This window comes from Protopterus annectens, chromosome 13.part0, assembly GCF_019279795.1.
Source record: "Protopterus annectens isolate FY-2018-M chromosome 13.part0, PAN1.0, whole genome shotgun sequence".
In the NCBI taxonomy this organism is placed as follows: Eukaryota; Metazoa; Chordata; order Ceratodontiformes; family Protopteridae; genus Protopterus; species Protopterus annectens.
Window position 1 is genome coordinate 750,403,729 of NC_056747.1, and position 12,523 is coordinate 750,416,251.

General features: G+C 36.5%; 1 protein-coding gene across 7 annotated transcripts in view; it reads right to left on the reverse strand.

The window, feature by feature from the left end:
* Positions 1–12,523, reverse strand: part of MYO18A (myosin XVIIIA) — a 2,129,602-nt gene that overhangs the window by 1,139,923 nt on the left and 977,156 nt on the right. For all 7 annotated transcript variants that reach the window (XM_044054445.1, XM_044054444.1, XM_044054446.1 and 4 more), the window contains 2 exons: positions 6,967–7,109; positions 3,435–3,535 (listed from right to left, as the gene is read on the reverse strand). In XM_044054445.1, the coding sequence (XP_043910380.1) occupies positions 3,435–3,535; positions 6,967–7,109 (244 nt within the window). The remainder of the gene's footprint in view (positions 1–3,434; positions 3,536–6,966; positions 7,110–12,523) is intronic.

Here is a 12,523-nt window from a genome sequence, read left to right on the forward strand (position 1 = left end):
CTGTCAGAACATCTGCAATTACTTCAGATTCATGTGTTAAATCATTTATGAGTCTGCTACATTCATCACTAGTTTTCCTTAACTTTTCAAAATAATTTTGCAATGCCATTTCACTGTTTGACCCGACTTATTTTGGCAATTTATTAAGTTATATGTATTTTTAATACTTCCGCGGTAGTGCAGCGGTAGCATTGTTGCCTCACAGCAAGAGGTTCTCCCGTTCGATTCTCGGCTGGAGTGCGAGGAGTGCTTTCTGTGTGGAGTCTGCATGCCCTCCCCGCGGTTGGGTGGCGTTCGAAAGACATGCGTAAATGGGCGTGCCTTCGTTGAAGGTTGAACGTCGAGCTGGCACCTCGGCGTTCGTGAAAATCTACTGCCAATCATTAGCGGACCGGAGTTCCGCTGTGGCGACCCCTAACCAGGAAAAGCAGAAAGACAACAACATACGTATTTTTTTTAATCATGATTTGTTTTCAGGATAACAATTACTTTGGAAAGTGGTGTAGCACCTCTCCTTCCTGTTGTATAGTTTTTCCATTTTTTTAAGGTTTTCCATACATCTCTTGGGTATACATTTTTGAATGCAGTGACTAACAATACCATAGAATTTAGTTACAATCTCCTGAGCTGCTGTTACATGTGGGTTGTTAAACATTTTGTGCCAGTCTGTTTTGGCAGAAATGCATATACTTCAGTGTAATTTCCACTGGCACAGTCCTAAAAAGATGACAATACTTCTCATTGTGTAGGTTTTACTTCTTAGGTTAAACATAAAAAGCAACATGCTCTGCATTTAGTAAGAATGAGAATTCTATGAAAAGGGAGCAATTTAGTTGTAATGTGTGTGTGTAACACCTACTGCATTGTTCAGAATATTAATGAATTATTTAAAGTTATTTGTGATTTAGAAAATCCAGTAATATACAAGGGTGTCTTTAAGTGTCACGTTTATACTAGGCAATGTTTGGATGACTGAAATCTCCCAAAAGGATGGAATTATTACTACTTATGTATATTTATTTATTTATTCATTTTTAGTTCTATCAGATTACTGAAGACGTTTTCATGATGTACAGAAGATGTGGACAGTGTTACATAAAACCCAAGGATGTTTGAGTTGGAGTTATTTGTTGCAACTTTTAAACACAGAAGCTGTAATTTTGTGCTGCTTTAACTTTAGGTTTTAGGCAATCTCACCATCTTTTCCATCTAGTTTAAAATAATTAAAGGAGGTAAACCCTAATATCTATGGTACTAAATTAATACTTTTTAAATAGGTCTCTGCTACAATACACATAAGAACATTCTTCACACAAAAAACTCCTCAGTACTAACCACTTTTTAATTTAAGATTCTAACATTCAACTATGTCTGCCACCTTTATATGCAAAATTTGCAGTCCATCATCTTCGTTTACACTGAGATGAGCCTGTCTCATTGAATGGGCATTCAATGAAATGTCTTTGCTTGGGGACAACCCACCTTATATCACCCACTGCAGAGAGATGCTACTAAACACGAGGCTGCAAAACTTCAGGATAAATTCAAGAAAAAATGATGAAAGTCTGTTTTTATGAGAAAGGCTCAATGGTTCATACCGCTACGTAAAGTGACTCAGTGACAGATACCACAATTTGAATAGATCTAAAAATTTAAAATAAAAATGCTGAGCACAGAAAGTTTCCTACACAGTAGTTACATTCTTTGAGATGAAAGGTGTAGTTCATCCACTGCAAAAAGTACCACTACCAGTCACACATCAAATGTCACATCAAGTGGCACTGAACCTACTGCTTATAGTATCACGTTCTTAACCAAGAAACGAAAGTCATGACATTGGGGCTATACTCAGAAGTAACTCAAGGGGATGGCAAATTTCTCTGAATATGTAGGATTATTCTTTTCTAGCACAAATGTGAAAGTCCAACCATACATTTTACCACATCTGAGAATAAGACTACCTTGCTTTTTTGCCTCCAAATGAAGTATAACATTGTCAGTGCTACCCTGAATTTTTAGTCTCCACTGATCAGAAGTTAATCATTACCTCCCTACTGAACTAGCAACACTAAATTTTATCAAAGTAGCAGATTTTTAAGTCTTGCTTGAACTATGATATGGAGACAGAAAAAGCTGGCAGACAACTTATTCTAAATCTATAACAGCGTAGTAGTGAAGGCTTGGTTATCTGTTTTAGTGCAGATAATGTGACAAAATATAAATTATCCTGGTTTAATTGAGAACACAAACAGTGAAGCTGCTTAATAATCTTTTTGGCAACCCATAGGAAGATAGGTTCACAGGTTCACAAACAGTTAGGAGAAAAGACAGCTTGTGTTATTTTATGAATTTCAGGCTGTGATGCATCGGCGACAGCAAATGGAAAGCAAACATGTTTTGTATGCACAAATGAAACAACACCCCTTCAAGTACTGTTCCACAGATGCCAACTCAGCAAATATATACCTAGGACTGAGTTTGTACATAAGACAACTAAAATGGTGCAGGACATGTAAAATAAGCCAAATGAAGAGTCATATGTACACCCTTGAGGAAAGTGAGAGCATAAGATTATGTTTCAAGCACCTCTAAAGGAATACAAATAATTATGAAGGGTAGAGCCTTTCAGAAGCAGAAATGAACACTGAGGTGTAATTAGAAACTGGTGAAATGCAAATCAGAAAAGTATAGAGATGCATTTTTCCAAGAAAGGGTGGTGGAAGGCATGAAAAAGGCATCCTGAGGATATGGTGAAATCAAACGAATTGTGGAGGGAATCTGAACAATGAGAGGAAAAGAGAAATAGTATTACTTAGCAAAGAAAGAAAGCTTATTAGCTAGGTAATACAAATGGGAAGACTGAGACTCAAACCATCAGACTGCATATGTCTATATGTCTGTTTAGCAGGGGGACAATAATAGGAAAAATATGATTACTGCATTATTATGTGCATCAAAAGACATTTTATTCTGATTTTAAGTAAGCCCACTTAGATAAATGCTTCTTTTCAGGCATGAAAACAGGCAATGGCAGAAGTCTAAATGACTACCAATGAGTCACAGACCATGCATGTAGAGAATACACAGCTTAAACTTAGTTACATAATGCTGCTTATCAGCAGCCCATGACCACAAGCCTCTATGTTAAATTGCTCCATAATGTTTTCATACACAAATCTATATGACTATGTACCTTTTTTCTCTTATTTATTTACTCTGCTTTCATTACATCACATTCAGTTATTAACTCACTGTCTTCCACTTAAATGCACTTATTTCATGCTATTTGCTCACCCTCATGGCATCAGTTTTAATCTTTTACATGGCAAAGGCAATAAAACAATCAACCTAGTATGTAATTATTAAAGATGCCCTAGTTTCATACAACAAGCATATCTGACGGGTACAATCTGAACAGAGTCCACGGACTTTACCTCAGGGCATTGTCAGTAGCAGCCAGGAGATAATAAAACACATTGAATGTTGCCTCATTTTCTGGGCGCCTTATTACTCTCACCTTCTCCAACAACATAGTCTACAAAGGAAAGAAAAAAGTACATTTCATTTGAGTATTTTGATAATGAAATGATTTTTCACAAACTAGCCCTCCCACTCAAATTTTATTTACTAATGCTGGCAAATACCAACTCCACTTTCTGGTTCATCTTTCAGAACTGGATCATATATGTTCAAATAAGGATAATGTAAAAAGTCACAACAGAAATCCCAAGCTTTAAAATCCTGACAGTAATAATGTAAAACAAAAAATACCACAATATACCAACATATTACTAAGGGGGCTTATCTTTTTGTCCTTTTCCAGCTTGGTTTTACAATTGTCAGGGTTTTAGTATTTGAAATACTTTAATCTTGTCATATCATAAATTTGCTAAACTGATGGGGTCTATATTACATTCTCGAAAGCCAATATCGAAGCTGATATTGTCGACACGAGAATAGCGAAAATGCACAACATCGAATGTGTAAGCGGAAATCTCCGTAAGGGGAAATTTTCATTTAGTGCAAAGTAGTGCAGTCTCGGAGTTGGTATATTTAAGTAGCGGGGGGGGGGGCACCCCCCTGCTTAAACCCGTTAGGATACTTTTTTGTTTTTGTTGTTTTTATAAGTTCGATGTTTGAAGACATCGACCATATGGTGTTCGATGTTTTCAACCGTCTATCTTATAATATAGACCCAATTATATTATGTATACATGCCTGTGAAATGAGAATCAGTCATGATGAAAACAAAACACCTTTTGACACAATATTTACAGCTTTAATAACTTGGCTTCAGCTTGAATTCCATTCTGAAAAATAGAGGGTAAAACTTACTCCCACAAAACAAGGTATACCATCCTAAGCCAGGCAAGAACAATTCTATAAAGGTACAGAAAAGAGGAGTCATGTAAACTAGGGGATCATATTGTGGTTTTGAAAAATGTAATCTGGATGTCTGCATGTTTAAGACAGAAAAAAATGTAGAGTTTTCGCTCGTCTTTGTCCTCTACTGCTGACACCCTCTCCTTCCTTTCATATTCATGTTGACACATCATTTTTGTAATAAAGTATCACCTTAAAAGAAAAAAAAAAAAAAAAAAAAACACAATTTACAATCCTCTCTTTTCAAGGACATAACTGAAGACATCCAGATGACCCCTTAAGGACATACATGTATTCCAGCACTCCAGCTATTCATACAGAATTGCCCATTATGTACTTTTACAGGTCATTATTAATGCATTCAAGTCAAAATAAACAGACTGCACTAACTGTAAATATGAGATATTTGCCCTTTTCTGGGGTTTAACGGTACAGCAACCTGTCAGGTATTCTCTCTCTGACTCTGTCCTTGTCACCCTGCCCACATTCTCTATATCCTTCAGCTTTTCCAAACATTTCCCTTTAATTTCCTACCTCTGCCTTTTTATTTGTGTTGTCTGGATGTTTGACCACCATTTCTGTTAAAGTACATCTCTTCTTTGTGCTATATCTGTATGACACAAATGTTTCTTGCTTCTTTTACTGTGGATCTAGACTCCTTTACTCATTCCATGATCACAACCTCTGTTCACAGTATGTGTCACAAGGGAATCGTGCAGCAAGCACATTTAGAAAACATAAAAATGCATGCCTCTTCTGGGAGCAAGTCACAGTACAGTACTGTGTTGCTGGTGGAATGCTGACACCATGAGGTCATGCCTGAGACAAACTGCAACAGTATACTCAATACAGGTTCTCTGTACACTGCACAAAATGCAAATACTATACACTATATTTTACCGAATCAACTGTTATTCACATAGCATTTTCTCACAAGGAACAAAGTGCCCTTGTGCTAACTTACCAATATAATAAACTCAAAATAAGTTGTTTATCATGGGAAATTTAAAAAATTAACACATTTTAACCTTTGCTTCATTAAAGCAAATATGCCACAGTCCTTTCATATTTCATAGACTAATAGTACAACAGATGTTTTGGTACACATACAACATTTCTGCCTATTTGTGAACTCTTGATCCTTTCCTGAACAGTAAGTGAGGCTGCCATAATTAGGTCCACTAACTACCCGGTAATGGGCAGAGTTCAGCACTTAATGCTATTACATATCCTGGTTATCCTTAATCTCTCTGCAGTGTTTGGCATGGTGGACTATGGGATTCTAATCAATTGCTCATGTTCTCACCATGGTGCTTCACGTGGTGTCCTTGGCTGGTTTACCTCTCATGGCACATGCACACAGTGACTTCGGGGCTTAATTTGTCTTTAAGCAACTCCCCATGATGTCGGGTCTGAAAGGATCCGCAATAAAAGTTGTTCTTTGTTCTTTACTGTTTATGTTTAATAAGCTTTCATTTGGTGATGGCTATCAATGCAAGGGTCTATGATATAATTGATACAAGGATTAAACTCAGTTACACATGTCCTTCCCTCAACAGCATATGGCAGCTCTTACTTCCCTTGAAAATAGTTTAGATGCTGGTTTTAAATGGATGAGAGACACTCACCTGAGGCTCACTACTGACAATTCATAAAGCATTAGCTGCCTTGCCTTCTCCCCATACATCTTTATGGAGGAAACATACCGGCGTTTGTGTCATGGATCCAACAAGTAGCTGCTATTCCTGATAGTCAGCTGTCAATTACAGGACATGGCAGCTACTGTCAAATTTTCTTACTACAATCTCAGGAATATTGCTCAGATGAAACACTCATTTTCACCTGAGGATTCTACTAGTGTAGTTCATATTCAGGTTCTTTCACAATCAGAGTGCTGCAGTGAGGTTTAGCTTCTGCATGTCAACTCTGAATACCTACAGCAGGTACCAAATTCCACAGCCATGCTCTATGTACTCCTTATCATGGTTCCCATCACCACTGTCCTGTTGAGCCTACATTGACTTCCCGCAGGTTACAAGGTACTTATGTTAAACTACATGACATGAGTCCTGTGTACCCTCAGCAGCTGCTGTCTTTCCCACTCCATTCAGACAGCAAAGAGTTGATGTTGGCTCCCAGGTTAAGAATAAACAAGTCAGTGAAGAAGTCTTTTTTCCACATTAGGTTCAACTCCTGTGAAACTTACTACTTTGCCAACTTCAGGAATGTGCCATCTTACTTACTTTACAAAGAGCCCTAAAAACGTACCTTTTCATAAGGCATACCCAGTGGTGGTCCACACTAGTAAATCTTGTATTTGCCAGACTTTCTGCATTCATCTTATTGCTTTATATGGTTGACTATTTAATGCTTGATTGCCACTATTTTGCAAAGTGCTTGCTTTATTAGCACTTAAATAACATTTCATTCATATATTCATAATCTCTATTTTTACAGACAAGTTTTCCAAGAATGATCAAACAGAAGATAAAATAAAAATGAAAGAAAACTATGCAAAATAAACTTGTGTCAGTTCTGTGACATTAACCTCCAGTTAGTTACGGTCATAAATAGTTTGCATACCTGCACTGAAGCTGAAGCTACCTGTCCAGCTTGGTCAAAATCAAGGGAGATGATTTGAGAGAAACGAGTAGCATTTCCATTCATACAGGTGGTGCTGTTACCGAATGCCTCCAAGATCGTGTATGCAGCCTGCCACTTCTCAACTGGTAATGACACAGAGCAACAAGAAAAGGTTAAGGAATTTGTTTTTAACCAATGACTTTTCAGGTAACCTGTACCTATTAAAATACTTGTATCTCTTTGTTCACAATCAGCTAACAACTTATGCACCGAGATCCTTCTGTACATTACAAGTAGAATCATTAAAAGGTTTCATTTTCTACTTATGGTCACTATTCCAGACCGTAACTCCCACCAAAAAAAAAAGGTAGTAAGTGCCCAAAGTAACAGTCCCCCTCACTGAGAGATAGGACACATCCTTTAACAGGTACACGTACTATAAAAGTCCGTATGCCCAAGTACTTAAAAAAAAAAAAAAAAATCATATTTACATTTGGATAACTGTGCTGCCACACTGCCCTGCCATGTTAGGTCTGTGATGATTCAACATTATTCTACCAGTTAAGGTATTTACTTTCAAGTACATAGTTAATCCAATGACAGAAACAAGAATGCTGCAGTCAGCACTGTCATACTGCAAGGCATTTCTTGCAGAACTGAAGTTAGGGGAGTACTACAAATCTAGCATCATCAAATTCAGAAGGTGCCGTGAGCCTTCCTGAATGGCAGAATTATAATGCCATTAATTTCCTTCAGTCCTTTCACTTACCACAGCTGCATTGTGTCATCAACTGACTGAATACCAGTTAGGTTTCTTAAACATACATTAAGGGAGATGCCCCTAAGTGGTGCACCAAGGTCTTGCCTTTGTGTGTATGTGTGAATATGTTATCTTTTCAAAAACATGTACTTCACATGCAAACTATGTTGAACATAAGCACTGTTTTTTTTTTTTTTTTTAGAAAAGTCACGATGTCAATTGATAAAATATTTTTTGTATTATTATCTTCTCTCAAGACTGGTAATTAGAAAATTATTTAAGCTAGGTTGAACAGTTCATTAAACTGAGCAAAATGAAATATTTAGAAATAATCTGTCACATCAGAGGAAAATGTTCTCTCTTGTTTTGAAGTTAGAATAATAATGTGTGCTGTGAAAGGTTATGTCCCTCAAAGAAAATGTTCAACAATTTGTCAAACTCTTCTTGATTCCATATGAATCTAAATTAGTATCATAAAAAGCATTAAATAAATCTACTCAAACAGTACTGCAATCCCCAGTGTCTGTCCATCTGACCTCAATAATTTGAAAAAGCAAATCTATTCAGATGAATACAATTGCAATTGACAGTATCCATCCGATTTCAATATGACAGGCAGCATGGAAGCACACCTATCCAAATGTAAATATAATACTCCAACCTCTGCATCTGAACAGCAAAATGAATGCCCTTGAGTTCAAGGGGACACTGGGATAGGAACTATTATGGCACCAAGTAAACCCCATGTGAACAACAATGCTGACATGTGAATGGCTGTATCTGCATTCTCTCACATACGGATGCCATTGGTACCAATATGACAGCATCTTCATTTTGACTAACTGGACTGTGCTTCCAGTCACTGCCAGGAGTTAAGCCTGCAGTGAGCAACTCCCGCACCCTGTCCTTGAGGTGGGGCACTAGGTCACAGTCTGCATGACCCCATCTCATTGATTAGCTCCCTCAGATGATAAATTCACTTGGTGAAACTTGCTTGCCAACAGTATACTTGCCCTTAAAATTTATCTCCCAGCAGGATTACTTCTATTAATAAATATAGTGGAATTGTGCATTTACTATTCAGTACCAGACAAACATTAATACTTTAAGTATGTCAAGCAGCACTTTCAATCATAAAACAGGTAATTCAATAATATTAACCAATATAGATAATATCCTAGCATACCTATTAAATAGCATGAAGTGTGACCTATTCATCCCTGGTTTGACACTTATGTCTGAAATGGACAGAGGCAGCCTATAAATGTGTTATCTCCCAGGCCCTTGCTTTTAAATGTTTAATCTCCCATGCCCCTGCTTACACTTATCAAGGGTACTAAAACTTGTCAGATATTTGGGATTCATGGCTAGGCTTAAAAAGGCCATTGTGGTCATTAGCCTAGTAAACTCCTATAAACCTAAAATAAATATTTTAATAAAGATGCCTACCTATTTCATACAACTTCAGATCTAAACTGACATATAGTAATGTCAGACTACTAACATCATTCAACATTAACTCTATTTGCTAAAATAAAGTCTTAAATATTGATGAGCAATGGAATCTGTAGTTCTAAAATATTGACAAACTAGGTTTCAAGGGGAGTATCCAATTGTTTCCCCCTTAACACCGTAACATTCTGTGTGCATGTTCATTACAATGGTTAGAAAAGAAATCATAAAAAGGCAGCAAACAGCCAAATGAATGCTTCCTTCTAAAAAAAAGAAAAAGTGTGCAAAGAAAAGTGATAACACAACTCTACTGCAACTACCTTCTCTATCAGATATTAAAGAAGCCAACAACCCCAAACTCTAGAAGTGCAGTGATCTGATTTCCACACAAAAGGCAACACAACACTTATGACTACCGCCTTATTAGTAAACTCTCAATCATAAGAAAAGCCAACTTTTTATTTTAAAATTTTCTGACATTTACCAAAATGTTTCCTTAAATAAAGATCTTGTCAAGTGATTCTGCTCTAATTTTACATTAACTGCAGTAGCATAGCAAGGGTGGAGCAGAGGAGGCAATTGTCCTGAGCACAAAGTGTTAGCAGGCACGATCAAAAACTCTGTAGTGTCATTTTTTCATGTACTGAAATGCTGGTATAGAAAGGTACTCGACTTCAGTGTTTTTTTTTTTTTTTTGCTGTTCACTTGGAGGAGCTGCGGTGATGGGATGCACCTTCAGGGGACCAACACGGGGCACTGCACTACAGGAGCAAGCTACGGCTTTGATTACTTCTTAGAGGTTCAAACAAGCAAAAATTCACAGGATCAACGGCAGTGTACTGGTAAAAGTTTAATGAAGTTCAAACAAATGAATTTACGGTGAAAACTGTGTCCACAGCAAGTAAAGCAAGAAAACCAACAAATTCAGATGAAGCGCTTTTTGTCTGTTGAATAAACAGACTTCATCAGATCATGTCACAACGTACATTCAAACTATTTAAATGTAATGTGGTGGTCGCATGGTAGGTATAACCTATCATTTGCACTTTAAATTCAAAATTAGTTCTAACCTACTATTTTGAAAAACTGTGTGCAAATATACTCACAGAATCGTGACAACCACAAATTACAAAACAGTGAAGTGTAACAATTATTGAAGTACAAGGAAGTTGTTGTTTCCTACTTAATGTTTTAGCTGTTAGAAGTATTACAGATCACGTCTTGTTACCCTGAATCAGAATACTACATTATATACACATGAAACCAAAAGCGCAAAGGAAAACAAAACAAAAAACAGATAAAAGTAGAAATAAAAAATCGTACTACTAAATTAAAAGTACTGATGGATGTACACCATCGGTGCTGCAATTAAGTCTAAGTTAGAATTAATTACAGCACCGATGGTGTACATCCATCAGTACTTTTAATTTAGTAGTACGATGGTTTATTTCTACTTTTATCTGTTTTTTGTTTTGTTTTCCTTTTGCTCCGTTTTAAGGTTTCCCATGTGTATATAATGTAGTATTCTGATTCAGGGTAACAAGACGTGATCTGTAATACTTCTAACAGCTAAAACATTAAGTAGGAAACAAGAACTTCCTTGTACTTCAATAATTGTTACACTTCACTGTTTTGTAATTTGTGGTTGTCATGATTCTGTGAGTATATTTGCACACAGTTTTTCAAAATAGTAGGTTAGAACTAATTTTGAATTTAAAGTGCTAATGATAGGTTATACCTACCATGCGACCACCGCATTACATTTAAATAGTTTGAATGTACGCTGTGACATGATCTGATGAAGTCTGTTTATTCAACAAACGAAAAGCGCTTCATCTGAATTTGTTGGTTTTCTTGCTTTACTTGCTGTGGACACAGTTTTCACCGTAAATTCGTTTGTTTGAACTTCATTAAACTTTTACCAGTACGCTGCCGTTAATCCTGCGCCGATTTTTGTTTGTTTGCACCAGTTACTTTAGTTTTGGCGTTTGGATTACTTCTTAGAGGTATAACCATTTTAGGTATCTCATTACTACACGTGGAAGACATCTTATATCAAGGAGTAAATGCTGACTGCTTGAGAGTTCTGAAATAAGAAAGGGTGGCACAATATCTTAACATTTTAAACTTCAGAGGGGGATCCCTCAAGGGTGAGTCTCTGCTGGGTCCTGAAACTTTCCATCTTTTTTTTTTTTTTTTTACTGTCGGTCTCCTGCTTCTCATATGGCAACAGCCTGCAAAATCATTACTATATGAATGCAAACATACAAACCAATAAATTAGATTTGTGTGAGCATTTCAGAATCTTACATGGGACAAATGTTATGGCTGAGAACAACACCGTAGTTTGTAACTCAGAAAAGTGAAAATGCTGCAGTTACCTGGTCATGCATAAGCCTCAGAACCATGACAAACTGCTGATGGGTGGTGAAATGTATCGAGACAGCCCACAAGATTTTACAGCTTGTGAAATCAACAGCAATCATTAGACCCAGGAAATTCATTTACAGGTTTTGATTTTGGGAAAATCTGAAGCTCATGCATATATGCGTATATAATCATGCACATATAAACTTGCTTGCTCTAAACTAAATGAGTGTCACCAGAAATGGGTTTGGTATAATAATTGATGAAAATTTGAATTTTATAATTCAGAACAAAACTTTACAAATGTGTATATAAAATAACACATATAAGATATGCATCCCTGCAGATCACTATAATAGTTCTGGAATACTAAACTAGTTTTTGAAACACAGTATCACTTATCCAATCAAAAAGATTAAAATTGTTGAAAGAAATTTCATAAGCGATTTTAATGAAATAAGACATCTATCACACCTTTTGCTTATACTAAAAGTGATCTGGGGGAGAAGTGACAGTACTCTGTATGCTAACCACTGATACATACCCTGTGGAATACCTGGGCTTATTCTTCCCCAAATCTATACATGAAAACAGAAACAACTTAAATCTGACTTGTTCCTTCATTAAAAATAACAAACAGATACTTGAGTATATTGCTGGAAGAAATGAAAGAAAAAAAAATACATACAGTGTTCAATGTTTCAACATCCATAACCAAATAAATTATCAACATATGCCTTTAATGAAAAATTGTTACAATGTCACTTCAGAACTGAAGGCCTACAGAATCACTTGCCTCATTTCTATCCCCCCTCCCCGACTGGTGTATCCTTCTGTCTTCTCTGCTGTATGACAAATTATTTAAAACAGTGTGTGTGTGTGTGTGTGTGTGTGTGTGTGTATTACAAAGGGATGCATACTGCATCTAAACATATTTCATTTACGTTAGTAGTCATTGTTCACAGTTTGCTGAAGGAA